We start from the raw sequence: 16,890 nt of genomic DNA on the forward strand, positions 1-16,890 counted from the left end.
TAAAGCCACTCAGATTTTCCACTAATTCCACAGTGACAGATGAGATAAGCCATTTTACCCTTCTCCTCTGCCTCCATCTCGAGACTCTCCACTGTTTATTATTGGTTCATGTTAAGGCCCTCCGCTGTGGTTGAGACACACAGCTTATGATTAGCATTACTGTGAGATGCCGTAAGCCTGTGGTGAAAGACGAGAGTCAGGGTCATATCGCCAAAGTATTTCTTGAATAAAATAAGTGCCATTTCAAACCTCAAACTTAAGTCCCAATAACATATTTGCTCATTGTCTCCCTGTCATCTGTGATATTAGGCATAACCTTGTCTTCGATGGTCATATCATTTTTCTTCAAATCCTGCATTATTCATGCGAAATGCTAAATGTAATCAGCAGACTACGGCAAACATTAATAACCATAATTTATCCAAGATGTGTTTTTTTAGCTGGAATGTGCACGTACATTCTGTGGCCTCACTGATATTATAAATAGAAAAGCAGAGAAAGGGAATTTTGTGTGATGGGTCATTATGTTTGCGGCAGGTACGAGCCGTGAGAACAGCTTTTAACCACAATGTGTATCTAAGAGAGAAATAGCCTCCGTTTTAAGTGAGGTTTGTCGGCTATGCATTCCTGAAGCCTTCTGGAAAATTGACTTGCATAGTTTAATCTAATTTGGAGAAACAATGTTATCCCATGGGAAAACTCATTGTCGTCATGTAGTAACCCTTGATTGTCAATATTCCAGGATAACGCCAGGATCGGAGACGAGTTCATGAGGCAGATCCAGTCCATAGCCGCCTACGTGCCCTACATGACCTGTCCCGGCAACCACGAGTCCACATAGTAGGTGGAAGTTAATTATTTGATTTGATTTCACCCGTATTCATTAAAAAAAATCACATTTAGTTAAGGATTAGTTTGGATTTATTTTAAGTGGGATTTGATGTGGTACTTATCCAGTATGGCCTACAGTACAGTAAATGAAGGTCAACAGGACCCCAGTTTTCAGAAGAATGGAGGCTGAGCAATGTCCTGCTGCTAGCCACCTTAAAATAATCAATATCTGTTAACTAAAGGCGTTACCTTTCTGTCAGACCATGACAGCCGTTTCTAACTGGTGACCAAAGTCATTATTTATACCCTCCTTAAAGCCCCCCAGACAAAATCAGTACTAACCGATCCAGACAGCAACTGCCCTTTTTGTATTCAAGGTCAAATTACTGTGGAAGTTAATGTAGTCTGGTAAGCATAGATAACGGATACAATTCTGTAAAAAGGGGTTTCCGAAGGTAAAGCGGTTTTTACATTCTAAAAATAGAGTACACTTAACTTATAAAACATTTTTTATCTAGGCTTCAATACATTTCGCTGCCTCAGTAGCTTGTGTTTAGCTTCCTTGTACTCCATCCTGCTTCTCCAAACTAGGGCCGTGCCAACAGCTCTCCACTGCTATAGATAAGTACCTCATATAACCTCACTTAACAGGGATTCATAGACAGTGAGACAACATGGAAGCTGTCCGAATGTCTCCGGTCCATCTCCTGTTTTTGATTAGCTAATGTTTTCCTTTTTGTATACATTTTTGCCACATTCTGCCTCGGGGCAAAAGTATGATTAATGGACTTTGGGCAAAAATAGCAGCACATCCATATTGTTGAGAGAGACTTGCCAGACACATCATGACAAATTGATATGTGTGTGTGTGTGTGTGTGTGTGTGTGTGTGTGTGTGTGTGTGTGTGTGTGTGTGTGTGTGTGTGTGTGTGTGTGTGTGTGTGTGTGTGTGTGTGTGTGTGTGTGTGTGTGTGTGTGTGTGTGTGTGTGTGTGTGTGTGTGTGTGTGTGTGTGTGTGTGTGTGTGTGTGTGTGTGTGTGTGTGTGTGTGTGTGTGTGTGTGTGTGTGTGTGTGTGGTGTGTGTGTGTGTGTGTGTGTGTGTGTGTGTGTGTGTGTGTGTGTGTGTGTGTGTGTGTGTGTGTGTTTTTCCCCTTTAATGAACACACTATTGAAAACTCCTAACTTTCCCATGAGCAGATGGGAGCTATTTTGGTCTCTAAAGGCTGGACCAGCATTAATAGCCACCAACATGTAAACAAATCAACGCTCTCCAAAACAAACATTTATCTGACTGGTAATAATCAGCTCACTACATGTTTTTCGGAGACACGGTTGTAACTCTGTCTGCGTATTGACTCGGCTTCACTGAACGTGTTGCGGTCTGGGACATTCTCCGGTCTGAGAGAATGCAACTGAAGTTTGGGGGAAAGTACAAATTCGGAGCTGAACTATTTATTGATTGGACAATTGCGGAAACATAAATCTTTTTATGAAATCATTTTTAAAGAGCGAGTAATAAGTGTTTTTCAATATAAGATAATAGACATCTGCTGGTTCCAACCTTTAAATGTGAGGATTTGACTGATGGCCAGACAAAACAATTGTAGTGGACATTTTATAGATAGTCCCATGTGGTGAGAGGGGTGGCCAAGGTCTGCAGTGTTTCGAAGTGGTGTTGTTGTTGGCGCCACTGTTGCAAAGACAACCAACTGCTTTCTGTTTTCACTGCCTACTAACACAGACAACACAGGACACACTGCTTTTTGTTCTCCACAGTAACGTACATTTCTTCACCACCGACCAGCTTACATTCATTGTCTTTGGTAAGTGGGGATCAAATCCAAACACTAATGGTGACATTGTTCTATAGCCATTATATTATGCAATCAACTTTTACTTCAATGATATGTTAAAACAAAAATCAAGCCACTTTAAATAATAAAATAATGCAGATGAATTGTCTATAAGGGTTAGTGTTAGTAAAAGCTGATTGCATAATATAATGGCCCTTACATACATTGTCTTTGGTAAGTGGGGAACAAATCCAAACATTAATGGTGACATTGTTCAGCCATTTTATTATGCCATCAGTTTTTACTTCCGAATGATACGTTAAAGCAAATATCAATCCACTTTAGATATTAAAATAATGCAGATTAATTGGCTATACAACTTTTTGTGCAGCCCTAAACATATTGTAGCAGCCTCGTCGTATTTTGATATTCTGTTATATTTTGTCTTTATCCTTTTAGCTCTATCAATGTCCCCACAATGCAACTCATAAATACATGGTTGTTTGAAGTCCCAGTAATATGGAACAGAAATGTACCACTGTCCATAAGTAAGAGCCTATAATCTGTCCTGGATACATTTTGCGACCTCGAGTTCAATGTTGTTGTGATGAAGATGAGTAAAGAGGAGAGAAAAGCAGAGACAGCAAAACCCTCAGCAGCCTCATTCCGAGCGTTAGCGGCTAATGTATTCCTAACTTCCACGAACATCTGCTGGAGTCACTTGTGTGTGTTTATGCATTTTGAAACGTTTAGAGGTGACTGATCTTGCAGCATAATATTTACTTGCTGCCGCCGATCAGTCCTCGCCTGGCCTCGCAATGTGTAACGCGACTACTGCTTGATCTTTATTACGAAGCTGCTAACAGTAGTCTCTTTTTCTTGGCGCCGCATGCTGACACAAAAACCTAACATCAAGAAACAGCTTGCTGCATTACATAACCAGAAATCTAACCCTCTCCCTCCCTTTCCTATACCTAAATGTGTGTTTTGCTTTGTGGTATTGTTACGAATCCAAATACTCCCAGCAGCTGGCCCCTGCTTTTTTCTTCCTCTCGCACTTCTCCATTCATCCCTCTTTCCAACCTCAAAACCTAAAAAGGCAATTGAAACATGGCTGACCACAATTCGTTTTCAGTCAGCATTCCAGCAGGATGAGAACAGTGGACCCTCAGAAGATGCTAAGGCCCCAATCAAGACTGTCTTTGTTCACCGAGCGCAATATGGTTCATCGGGCCCTCGGAGGGACAGGGGAACGAGCATCTGTGTTTGAAACGCTGCTCTGGGATGGGAGATAGTGACATGTTTGCTTTAGACTACAACTGGTTGAGGCAATGTCTCCAACTGTCTGGATTAAGCTCATCAGAGGATGAAAGGGAAGATCTGATGAAGGGAGGGGGGGGTTCTTGTTGGGTCAGTTTAAGAGTCAGGTTGTTCACATTGACTTTGACAGCAACCAGATTTGCATCTCGGTCTTGTTTTAATGGAAAAGCAAACACACATGGAAACACGCTTGCTCTGGGTTACAGAGGACAACTCGCATGTTAAACGTCGGACTCCCGTAGTTCAGAATTATGAGACGAATATAATTGAATCGTATTTCTTTTCAGGTTTTCCACCGCTAAGCCTTACAATTTAAAACCTGCTGTTAAATGTATTTCTACAGGCTAATCCTTCCCCTCAGGGCATGCCTGGTTATAATACTCAGTTTGAATTCCTAGAGAGTGTGTGTATTATTTTTACTGAATAAAATGATTTGATTTCTACTAACTGCATTCCCAGAGCCCTCTATATGGCTGCTGGTACACTTCCCAGCCACAAGATGGGAGTATGAATCCATTTTACGACCGTTTCTGGTTCAATGCCATGAGTTGAGCTGATCTCACTCTTTATATCTATTTGATCTCCTTCTATGATGCATCAGAACATACTGTACATTTCAGTTGATGCATTGCTGAAAATGCTATGATGCTTCGTTTAATATATATATTTCCTAACAATCCAGACTATAATATGACATTTCAGCTAAAGGATTTGGGCTAAAAATAGTATGTCACACTTACACAAAGTTTTAGTATGTCCATAAAAACGACTCTGCATTCTCCTTCATGCTGAGATCACAAACGAGCCACTGCTGGATCGCACACTGGCCCATTTCACCCTGACCTCGCTGTGATCCTCCCTTTGTTTCCCTGTTCCTGGCCTTTGACCTGTGACCCCGCTGCTCTCTAGTTACCCCAACCCTACATTAACCCAGTCAGTGCAGGGATCAGAACCGTCCCACCCTGACCCGGCTGCAGTCCAGTTTACTCCCTCTTTTTCCCGCTCTTATGTAAGATAAGAAAACAATCAATCCCATCACCTCGGATAGTTAATGGCCCGTTGAGAAGATTGGCTCCTGCCTTCATGCGGAAATTAAAAACCGTGAAGAGACTGGCGGGTTGGCGTCAGGTTGATCTTTCCATGAAAGAGTTTTTCCTTCTCGCATGGTGCACCCATTGTACTGATGGAGAGTGTTGGTTTGATATGATCTCTTGAATGTTGTTTTTGATTATTTTTGTCATAAAGGATGTATATGTATGGAATGTAAAGAGTCCCGAAATAAGCGGTGGTGATTGTGGTGACAGTGATAGTTAAATGCTAGTATCCTACATCCTATATCTGGAGCAAGTAGGAACCACCAAATCTCAGTCCTAAAAACCACCAAGGAAGTGCATGAGATGTAATTCATCTAGAACTTAAATTATACTGTTCTTTAAAGATGTCATGGTTTTTTGAGGGGTGTGTTTAGCGGCCTGTGTTCGTGATTGACAGGTGAAGCGTTCTCCGCCATGGTGGCTCCTACTTTCTTGTCCCATCTTGGCTCCATCCAGGCTCCCCCAAATTTTGATTATCTGACCAAGATTCTAAGCTTCAAAAGCTCCCGTTAGAACACCATAGGGTGAGGTCAAAAACGCTACGTTCATGTTTTCTACAGCCTCTAATTTGGAGAAGCAGCCACTGATATGCTGGCGTCAGCAAAGTGTACAGTTTCTCCCAAATATCTAAAACTAGCTTCATATATATTTTTTTTACTCTGTAGCAGATGTCACCACAGAAGCTTGATGGTCATCTTTATCCAGTGATATACCACCCTGAGTTTTCTGGCAGGTTGAAATCAAAGGGAAAAACTGAAGAAACAAAAGAAAACGAGGCAGCTTTTTAAAGATATAATATATTTCCAAGCAAAGCTGAGAATGAGTGTATTGTGTAGGCACCACAAAATAAGAGAGAGCTGGAGTCTGTGGCGTTAATTGCCATCACTTAGATATTTAAAGAACGTAGATTGCATGATCAGTCCCTCCGTTTAACTTTTATTTTTCTTTATTTTTCCCCACAGTAACTTCTCCAACTACAGGAATCGTTTCAGCATGCCGGGCCAGACGGAGAGCCTGTGGTACAGGTAAGCTGGAAGAGAATACGTGGGGCCTTTTGACGTGATAAACCACAAGCCGTTTTGGTTAGTCGTAAAAAATGGAGGCTCCGAAAAAGAAATCATATATTTTCCAACATGGGCCCCATGTGAAGTATCATGTGAAGGTTTACCTAGCCTCCTACTGTATTTCAGCAAGCATTAATGATCTGCAAGAGGCAGCCCAGAGGAATTGGCTATCTCAGAGACATTGGAACTGCACAAAGAAGCTACACATCTAACTAAGTGACTCATGGCACACTGCAGACGTCCCTGTCTCAGGCAGTAAGATAATACGGTGCTCGACCACAGGCCAGCTGCCCGCTGATCAGTCTCTGGGAACAAGAAGTCCCACCACTGCTACTGGAAACAGTTCAGTTTACAACATGCAGAACACATGTACAGAACACACGCTTTTCCATGAACCGAGCAGGACGAACACGTAAGCGCTCATGTTACAGCAGGGACTTAATGCTCCAAAGTGGACCTGGCACTGCATCCAGCAGCGAAATGTCAGAGACAAGAACATTGCTTGGATTTGGAAGTATTTTTCACACTTTTGTGGCGTTTAAAGTGAGGCCTGTTTTTGCTTATGCGCTGACTTTCAGCATGCTTCCTCTGCTGGGTCTCGGCTGTGTATCATTTTAACGATGTGTGTCCACAGCTGGAACCTGGGGTCAGCGCACATCATCTCCCTCTCCACCGAGGTTTATTTCTACCTCGAATACGGCCTGGAGCTCGTCTTCAAGCAGTACGAGTGGCTGAAGAAAGACCTGGAGGTTAATGACCGCACCACTTACACGTTGATGATAACTAAGTCCTCTCTGTTGTTAACACTCTCTTTTTCCATTTCATTGTAGAAATAGTTCCATTCTTTGCATAAACAAATAAAATACTGATTTCTTAATTTGTTCCATCGTAAAATTATCTTCCCATCAAGATTTCACACACACATTTACATGCGCTTGTCTTTACCACTTTCTTTTCCCCACGTAGGAGGCCAACAAGCCAGAGAACCGAGCAGTGCGTCCGTGGATCATCACCATGGGACACAGACCCATGTACTGCTCCGACGACGATCAGGACGACTGTACCACCTTCGACTCCCTTGTATGTAAATCAAACGCACATAATCCACACACATTTCCTAATGTACACAGTAACCTCATTTAAGGATTTCTTCACACTGCCAGATGATGTATTGCTGTAAAACCCGTACTGACAGCCGTTTGATAAGGAGCACATACACCAGGCCTCTTTTTAATGGGAGGGATGAAACCCTCTTTAATGGTCACACATGCAGAGCACACAGCACACACAGTGACATTTGGCCTCTGCATTTAACCCATCCTAGTACCAGGAGCAGTGGGCAGCTATTGTACAGCGCCCGGGGAGCAATGGGAGTGAGAGGAGAGGGGAGGGGGGGGGGGGGGGGTTGTCCGGTGCCTTGCTCAAGGGCACCACGGCAGGGCCCAGGAGGTGAACTGGGACCTCTCCAAGTAGCATCACTTGATGAAGCGTCAAAGGGCCGGACATTTACATTTCCTATACGTCTGACGATGAGAGCTAGGTATTTAAATGTGAAAACAATGCATTTATTTGAATGTTATAAGAAGTTTAAATAAAATAAATGTTTTCTTTATTGTATTTAACTCTTTTGAATACACTCGGCTGAAAAAGCCTTGGTTATAACTTTTTACCAACGTACCAGGTGTTCTGTCCTTAAAAGTATTATAGATAAAATACAGTAAACACCCAATAACTTCTATTTTTATCAGGTTATTGAAATAAAAACAAAATCATACTGCCGTTGACACCTAAGCTAGGAATTTTACTTTGAAAACAAAGCACCTTTTAATATCATCAGGTGGTTGTTGTTTTTAAAAACACAAAGTACCTCACACTGCTACTTGGTGTCAAGTGTGAAAGCTCCTGTTGTTATGACTTTACTGCATTTCTTATGGCAGACATTTTATTGGTGTGGTTATAAAAGTTTTGGTGTTACAACTGTCCCTAACCTTTTATTCGTTTTGGCCAAGCAAAAGAAAATGATATCATTACCCTAACACATTTGATTAATTGCCTACAAACACAGTTTTACAGTGTGTTCTTTAGACTGCAGCACATCATCTGTACTCTTAAAGGCTTTATTTTGTATCATCAAAAAGGTAATAGTAGGATTTGTGTTACTTGACACTTTAACGGCCCCGGTAGCAGACGTGTGGCACGTGTTGCAGGCTGGCCACACCACACAGGCACATTGAGTGCGGTGTGCAGTCATAATCACTGTATTTTGTACCAAATAGTTTCCACTTATGCTTACTTCCCTCTGCACTTGGCACGGTTTGGAGTGAGGCTGGTAGGTGCATGCTACCAGGTCGTGTTTCAGGAGGCAGGTAGTGTTTCGGACAGTAATGCAAGTTCACGCTGACATTATTCCTCTCCGTTTTATCTCAGGTCAGACTGGGACTGAATTTCACCAAACCGCCAGCTCCCGGTCTCGAGGATTTATTTTACCACCAAGGTATGGTCTCTATTTGTGTGCCGCTAATGGGTCTTTAAGATCACATACTCAGACAGACTAATGTCCCAAAAGTTGCAGAGAGCACAGCAATCCAAACATTCTTTATTCAAAAAGCAGGCTTTGGTCTGGCTGGCATCCCGACAGCCCATTTGCAAATGTTTTTCCTTTATTACGTTTCCCAGACTTTTGTTTGTTGCATTTAATTGTTTAGTCGTAATGGAAGTTTTTGGTTGCTCTGATTTTAAGCTTTTGTTGATTTCTGAGACATCTCAAAATGAAATGGGCAGAGGATCTGAGAAACATGAGCGTCCAGAGCAAGAATGTTATATTTTCTTCTATGGAAGGTTCCTGATTATAATCAAATATGTTTTACAGGAGTGGATGTGGCGTTGTGGGCACATGAGCACACATATGAGAGACTTTGGCCCGTCTACGGTGACAAGGTCAGCTCTTGCATTCTTAATCCTCCGCGTTCTTATATCTATAGTCTTTATTTTAGATCAGGGGAAAAACTTGATCTGTTTTTCTCTTTAGGTTTACAATGGGAGCAAAGAGCCTTATGTGAACCCTAAAGCTCCGGTCCACATCATAACAGGCTCTGCCGTAAGTACTTTCACTTTATTTCAACTCTGTTATCCTCCCCAGGTGTATGAACAAACAGAGTTTCACCAACAAAAACTATGTTATGTATTGTTCACAGTCCTCTCTGCAGCAGTTGGTATGCCACAGGAGTTTGGTAGCAGCTGTGCCTCTGGTTGAGTGTTTTCTGATGTGGTTGTGAGCGGTGCAGGGCATGCTTCGTCATCCAACCACAGAGGGATTACTCATCAGCGTATCAAAATGCGGCCAGACACACACCGAGGCTCAGCCACAGTTGTAAATGTCATACAGGGCTTTGTGGACGGAGCTCGTGAAAGACATGTGGTTCATTACTAGCAGCTTTAGTTAAAGCACTGATTCCTCCGCAGGGCTGCAGAGAGAAGACCGACCTGTTCAATCCAAACCCCAAAGAGTGGAGCGCTCTCCGCAGCACAGACTACGGCTACACGCGCATGCAAGTGGTCAACGCCACCCACCTGTACTTGGAGCAGGTGTCAGATGATCAGGTGAGCACACATGCAAGAAAAACATGCATACAAGCACAGCAAAGGTAAAAGGATACATTTAAGGTCAAAGAGTATTGCCTCAATTCATAACAAATACTTTTCTGTGTGTTCTAGTATGGGAAGGTGATTGACAGCATATGGGTGGTGAAGGAAAAACATGGCTTCTCTTCCTGGTTCTGAAGACTGCCAATGCCACAACAAAAAAAAACTGCTCAGGAAATACTCTTTCAACTAAAAACAAGCACTTTATCACACACTGCACTGATGATGAAAGTTCTTTAGCTGTTCAAATGAAGATGACGTGGATGCATTGATTTTAAACATTAATATAAAATGATGTTTTATCCAATCCAAAGTCCACTTTATGATGATAGTATACCCTAAAAATGTATATATGTAAAATATGTTTGAATAAATCTTCTTTTTTAAATGGAATTTTCCATGGAAACTATCAATATTGTATCACTGTCATTTTGTTGTTGTTGTTGTTTTAAGGCCTCTACACACTGAGGGCATGATGAGAAAACTATACAAAGGTGCTAAATAATAGCCTCTGAATATTTAGTATCGAAACTACATCCCCGCAGAAATGCACATGTAAAACACATTCAAAACTTGTTCAGTAAGAGTTTTAAATAGATTCTCGGTAGCTCTTTCTTCAGAAAAAAAATCTATATCATTCTCTTATTTTGAGTTTCCTTTTAAATGAAACGCTCTGAATACATTTAAGGTATTTCTGATAAACAGTTACACACTTTAAGTGCTTTTATTGTGAAGGTAGGGGCATCTGGTATGCACTGAGTTATAAAAGTTTGCAGTCTTGGTTTGGAATAGAGCTTTCCTGTTGTTTAATAATCCTATATATATTTTTGTTCTTTACTTTTGACTTTCCCAGTATTTCTTTTCCTCTCAATATGTTAACTGTATGCCACAAACGCCAAGGCAAATTCCTTCTCAGTAAAAACCTTTTTGATAATAAACCTTCTGATTCTGAACCTCAAAAGTATTTGCGACAGTGTACGTTTTGAGGTGACATCCATTCTACACAACGGGATTCGTTGATACCTTTATTCTTGGAGCCAAAGCCCAGACTTTGTTCCAAGAAAGAACTTGTCATTGGCAGGTAGGTCCCTTCATTGCTGCCTGAATAATCTACAATGCATGAGTCTGGCAGACAGCAGGCCACATTCCCTTCAGAGCATATTTTTCATTTTTAAAACCTGGAAATTCATTTACACAGATCAAGTCTCTGCTCTATCAGTCTATGAAGATGACAGATTCCTACTTGGCTAATCCTTTCAGGAAATTGGAACCTCATTTCATTGTCCATCTGTGTGGCCGTCAGGACCTGAGACCAAAACACACGTGGAAGTCTACTACGCCTACACAAACGGACTGTTATGCAACTCATGGGCAAATCAAATGCAGAGTGAGAGAAGGAGCTTTCCACCAAATAAACTGTTGCTCACGCCACGACTCTCACCACTATTATGGTATTAATTCCTTATAACCACAGCTTGCCTCTGATGAATATTGGCCGACGACCAGCATGGATCTGCACTTGTCTGTGTTTTGAATTGTCAAGCTGTCTGTTAGCGCCAGAGTTTAATCATGCCTCTGCATAATTGTGTTGACACAACATAGTTTACATAATACACAAAATCAGTGATTAACACTACACACACGTCTTACCATACGGCACGTTATTTGGTAGCCATTTCTATCCATGGCACATGCAATATTATGAGAGGGTTTATATTATTCCCTCATGGAAACACTTTTGGGAAAATAACATTTTTCACCCGGACGAAGTACCAAAAACCGGCTTACACTTGGTCAAGATGTGTCATTATAAGTTAGTTGTGAGAAGCTGAGAGTTATTGTAGTCAGTAAAAAAAAGTAGTCAGGCACCAGCAGCACATATGTGAATGTAACCGAGCGTTTGTAGAGCTTCTCTCTGATGTTGATGCCCCGCTGCGCTGTGTCTGGCAGGCGAGCGTACAGTGATCACACCTCACACTCACATGCTCATTGTGTGCTACCCACTGCTAGCTGCCACTCACACACCACCTTATGATTTAAAAGTATCTTTGTAGTGAGGGCCCACTGAGTTCCTGACCTTTGAGCTGCTCAAGCTATCCTCTGTATTTTGATTCTGAGTGATTGTCTTAAGGAAGAAGCGGCGCTAAGTGCAGACCAGCGGGGGGGCCGGGGAGAGTGTATGCTGCCAGACTACAGCTTACATTGAATCATTTTAATTATTTACATTTGTTAGCGACCACCTTTTATAGCGCTATAAAAGTTGGTTGTTTTCCAGTTAGTCAGCTATGTACAATGTCTGGTGTAATAATAGATGGATGGAAAGTTCTTGACGTAAATATGGAGCCAGTCATGTGGCGTGAATGTTCCTCACCATTTACTTCATGTGATTTCCTACAATCCAGAAAAAAAAGCATTGATGGCAATCCAGGAAAAAAAGAGCAAGGAAAACATAACATGTCACTTCAGATCATTTGCCTTTTCCTGAAATATGATGTGCTTATTCCCGCGTATGATAAATGAACAGCAGGTTGGTGGTAGTGCGGTTATGGAATGTTGATGACAGATATTGATTATCGCCTTTAATGGGGCCAGTCTCTAGCACTCCCTCATTTGCTATTTTTCATTTTCTCTCCAGCGAGCGCTTTTTGAGGCAGACTGATTATAATACCTTGCTTCTTACTATTTGTGTACATCAGTAGGTTTTGTTGTAACCAGGAGACATGATGTCTTCTTGTGCACTAATGCCTGGCAGTTTAATGGTCTACATTTGACAGGAATTTGCACTCTGTCCTCATCAGCTTAGTTTAAAATTGAAAGTTTATGGCATTGTAAATCAGGCCTTTCTGTCTGGTTGCGCTACTAAACTTTCTGAGGCCTTGGCATGACCATATAACCTTCTCACTTAAGTGAACCTGCTGCTCTCTAATGAGACATCAACAGCTATTTATCTCTTCCTAAGCTAATGGCTTAGTAAACCCTACAAATAATAAACACATGCCAGATTGGGAGGCAGATGTCTCTCTCTACACCAAACAGCCTTCAAGCTTCTCTTTAGGACCTCTCTAAATTCCCTTTATCTAATCTATGTGGCTTACCAACATTATTTATCTATTTGGAAGAGTCTTCCTCTTACACTCGACAACAAATTCCCTCTGGAGAAAGGAGAGGGCTTCTGTGTGGTATTTCTCTCCACGGGTGATCAAGGAGCGGCTCTTGATCACAGGGTTAAACTGGAGACTGGGGACATGTGTAATGAATTCAAGGCCCTCAGATCTTGAGGATATTTTGTCAATCCAGAAGCTCAGTGTTCTTCCAGAACCAAAGTGCCAGAATAAAGCAGCCTCAGACCACCACCAAGACAAACAGCCAAGTACAGTCTGCTCAAGCACATCACTGCACATTCTTGCCATAACTAACTCTCAACATCAATACCACAATGACTTACAGGGCTTTGAAACATGGCATCAACATCAACTCAGCATGTGAGCTGTGCACATTAAATTGCCACAGTAAATCTGAGGTAAACATGATAGCGCCCAATCTAAAACGGGGTTTGTTTTTATACTTGCACAAAAAAGAAAGAAATAGATATAGAGTGCTTTTGATGAAAGCAAATGATTATTTCTGGGGATATGTGATGCAGGCCAAGTGGGTAAAAAAAATGATTTGCCGAGCACAGATGTCTATGTTAGCTAAAAGTACTAAAGAGAGGTTGGAAATAGAAAAGGCAAAGTAATTAATAAACAGTTCAAATAATTTGCCAATGGCTTAAAGGCATAGATAAACAGTAATTGACGAAATAGTAATCTTAAAGTATTGGTCAAGTAGTCACGGTAGTTAGCTATGGATTGGGTGCTGGATAGCCAAAAGGAAAATGATGAATGGCCAAAATAGATAGTTAAAGAAATGAACAATGTACGTGATGGTTGGAGAGCTAAAGTAGAGTATGTTTAACATTTCTCACTACAATTAGTTTTGAAAATTTCACTAAAGCAACCTAATCATTGACTTTTCCATCGTATGAAAAAAAAATGTAATTACACTATCCATTATTATATAATCAATAATGATGTTAAACATCCTCTAGTATAACATATTTTCCACAGAATACATTTGGAACATATTAGGAGATATGGATGAAGGGTTCCTGCACTGATTTGACAGGACTGTAGAGCTGCATCAGACAAAGAAGCCAGTATTTTAGCATGATTCAACCTTCACCCAACAAATATAATGCACGGTGTATGATTATTTACAGATGGAAACGTTTCCATGCAGTTCTGACCACAAGGCCATGAACAGGCAACACAAAAACAGAGCTCACAAGCATCAGGGGCAGTGCTTCTGCAGCATCCATCCTGATTAGTAATACTGCAATTCATCAGGAAGATATTAGGTTAACTACTCTTGTTAAGTCAAGCAAGAAGAACTGAGCATAGGATCATCAGCGTGCATCACTCTGCATTAAAAAAACGAGAAGGTTTAGCCTGTATTTTTTTGTGTCCTATCCGTTCATTTTGAAGTTATCAATCTTCTGCACATAGCAGAAGAATGTCGGGACACACAGGTCAGTTTGTTCTGCTACAGACAGGTTTTTCCTTGAAGGCTAAAGCATGCCAATCTGAGACTCCTCTCAGTCTGCAGGAAGTGCTAGTTTAGTGCCAGGAGGCAGAGATTCAACTCATTCACTTTGAGAATGAACACTTGAGGGGCCTTGGGAGCCCAGCGACAACAGGGGTATGCTACCACACTGGCTGCTGTTGGCAGGAAGAGCTGGGTCATGTCACTCGGTTCAAGAAGTCCGTGTTGGGGTCTGTTAGGTCCAAAAATAATTGTCATTCAGCAGCCTGGTTAGTGTTGGGAGGCTAAATTAGTTTGGCTTGCTCAGTCAACAATATGATGTGGGACTTGTTGCCATGACTGACTAGGAAGAATGCCTCGCTATGGTGGAATGAGCAATGTGGCAACTCTGTCTTATTGTAGGCTTCATTATCAAATAACTGTCACAATACCAGCCCTATTAGTGGTCACACCTAACCTATTGTGGAAGCTGAAGCCATTCACCCCTATCCTCACAGTCAGGCCACACAGATTCAACTCATTTAACTACTGCACATGCTCGTAGCGCTCCGTCAGGCCCGGTTGGTTGAGACAAATTGCAATGCAGAGTTGTCTTCTCTCACTGACTGGCACTGCTAAGCAAATGCCCTCCCAGAATGCAGCATGCTGTCGATAACAATGCCAGGCTCATTATGCATATCCTGTGTCCTAAATGTTGCGCTCGCCAGGCAGTCTGCTTTTACTTTAGTTACTGTAATTTTCTCACACTGGGCTCCAAATATCAGTGAAGCCTGTCATGTTGGAACAATATAATGTGTTGCTTGCTCTTCCTTGTCCACCTTCAGATCTGCATCACTGTAGAATGCAAGCTTTGTTGAGGTGAATGGCCTACCTTGTTTGTTTCAAGTAAAATGCCATCATCGCTCTATCAGCACTTGAGATCTGAGCTCTTGCAAAGGAAAGTTCCATGGGTGGTTTACATGACCAATGTTTTACAGAAATTGTCCCACGAGCACTGATTTTGTACCCAAAACTTTAAACTCTTACCACAGGCCGTACATCACACTGCCCACATTTTGGAAATAAATAAAGGGATGGAAACCGCAAGCCTTTTCAAACATTTTAAATGCAGGTCTGCTGCTACTTTTTACATGACAATCCCACATTAACAACCCCAGCAGTGCCCAAAGGAAATCATCTAGCTCGGTACGAGTGTTGTGACAAGGGCACAACCTGTCCTGGACTGAAGACGAGATTTCAACACCCTGTTTCCCACGGGGAGTTGAAGCAGGATCTCACTTTAGTAACTCAAGTGCTCTCCACAGGGCGACTCGTGCCGTGGCGAGCACTGAAGTATCTCTCAGCACTCAGCAAAAATACAGCATGTCAGAGCTACTTTTTTCCCATCCACCTCTGGGACGTCTTGCATTTAAGACTGTCTCTATCACCTCTAACTCATGAAGGTTTGGAGGTTGGCAGTTAAGACAAAAACACTCAGGGGTGCACTATGTGGCCCAGGTTTCGGATTACCCATTGGCCAAAAAGTGCTTAAGTGTGTGTGTTTGGTAAGAGGGGGATGCTTGTAATTGAGTATGGGGCAAAATAGAAAGAGATGACGGGCAGCATTGAAAGATGTCTCTGTCCTCAAAGCCACATTTCAGGCTGTAAAGGTAATCATCCCGGGTAGACGGTATCCAGTGTTGTTTTTGAAAGACTGTAGTCTTATTAGACTGTCTTACTGACCGTAAAGCGGTTTTCAATGTTTATGGAGAGTGAAATGAATGGGCAATGTAGATGTTCAGCGTACCTTGAAAAAAAAAAAGTCTCTCTTCACCATCCTGTTGGTCGGGAACTGAGTGAATGGTTCGCTACAAAAACACAGATGTCTCAAATCGCAGAATAGAAAGTATTCAGAGAATCTGTGACTGCAGGTTTTGCCATTAGAGGACATTGATGTCCTTGGCCTGATGACATGCTACGATTGGACTCAGACAGACAGGTATGTCCCCCTGTCTAGACCTGTGAGGATACCTCATGTCTTTATAGCTAGATCATCTACATATATCTGCTTTGGATTAATAGACTAGACTTAGTGACATGTATTGTAATGTAATTAAACAGGATATTACATTTTCTTATTGGGGCAAAAAAAGCTCAGTGTTTCGTTTAGAAATTTAACAAGGAGTGTGTGTGTGTTTATGTTTTTATTTGGCATACTACAATCTACTTTACACTTGGCCTTTGTATTGCTGGGGACCAAATGATGTGCAGTCTTGAGTTTGGTGCAATTTGGAAATGCCAGTCAATATTAACTTTGAATAACAGCAGCAGTATCGAGGCTTCAGGGATCTGCTGACTGAATTAGCAGTACGTCCACGGTGGAATACTCTACCTGCTACCCTTACAATGTAAATCTAAACTGACATAAGATTTAAATCTTTCTGTGAATTTACAAAAAGAAATGTAGCCACATTTTGACAGCGTACTACATTATTCTTAGGTGATAACAGAAGCAGGTGGTAGCAATTGTGTATCCTTTCCCCGCAAAGAGCCAAGAAAGCTAACAATAACATGTCCTGCAGTGTTT

The 16,890-nt window shown here is 41.7% G+C and overlaps 1 protein-coding gene across 1 annotated transcript in view; it reads left to right on the forward strand.

Moving 5' to 3' along the window:
• The window catches only part of LOC117549816 (acid phosphatase type 7-like), a 13,984-nt gene extending 3,837 nt beyond the window's left edge, over positions 1 to 10,147 (forward strand). Inside the window, exons 3-11 of the mRNA XM_034221900.1 lie at positions 743 to 840; positions 6,000 to 6,062; positions 6,736 to 6,850; positions 7,068 to 7,181; positions 8,529 to 8,595; positions 8,971 to 9,038; positions 9,130 to 9,198; positions 9,564 to 9,701; positions 9,816 to 10,147. Of these exons, the coding sequence (XP_034077791.1) occupies positions 743 to 840; positions 6,000 to 6,062; positions 6,736 to 6,850; positions 7,068 to 7,181; positions 8,529 to 8,595; positions 8,971 to 9,038; positions 9,130 to 9,198; positions 9,564 to 9,701; positions 9,816 to 9,881 (798 nt within the window). The 3' untranslated portion in view covers positions 9,882 to 10,147. The remainder of the gene's footprint in view (positions 1 to 742; positions 841 to 5,999; positions 6,063 to 6,735; positions 6,851 to 7,067; positions 7,182 to 8,528; positions 8,596 to 8,970; positions 9,039 to 9,129; positions 9,199 to 9,563; positions 9,702 to 9,815) is intronic.
• The last annotated feature ends 6,743 nt before the right edge of the window (positions 10,148 to 16,890 follow it).

The sequence above is a fragment of the Gymnodraco acuticeps genome, unplaced genomic scaffold, assembly GCF_902827175.1.
Source record: "Gymnodraco acuticeps unplaced genomic scaffold, fGymAcu1.1, whole genome shotgun sequence".
Lineage (NCBI taxonomy): Eukaryota > Metazoa > Chordata > Actinopteri > Perciformes > Bathydraconidae > Gymnodraco > Gymnodraco acuticeps.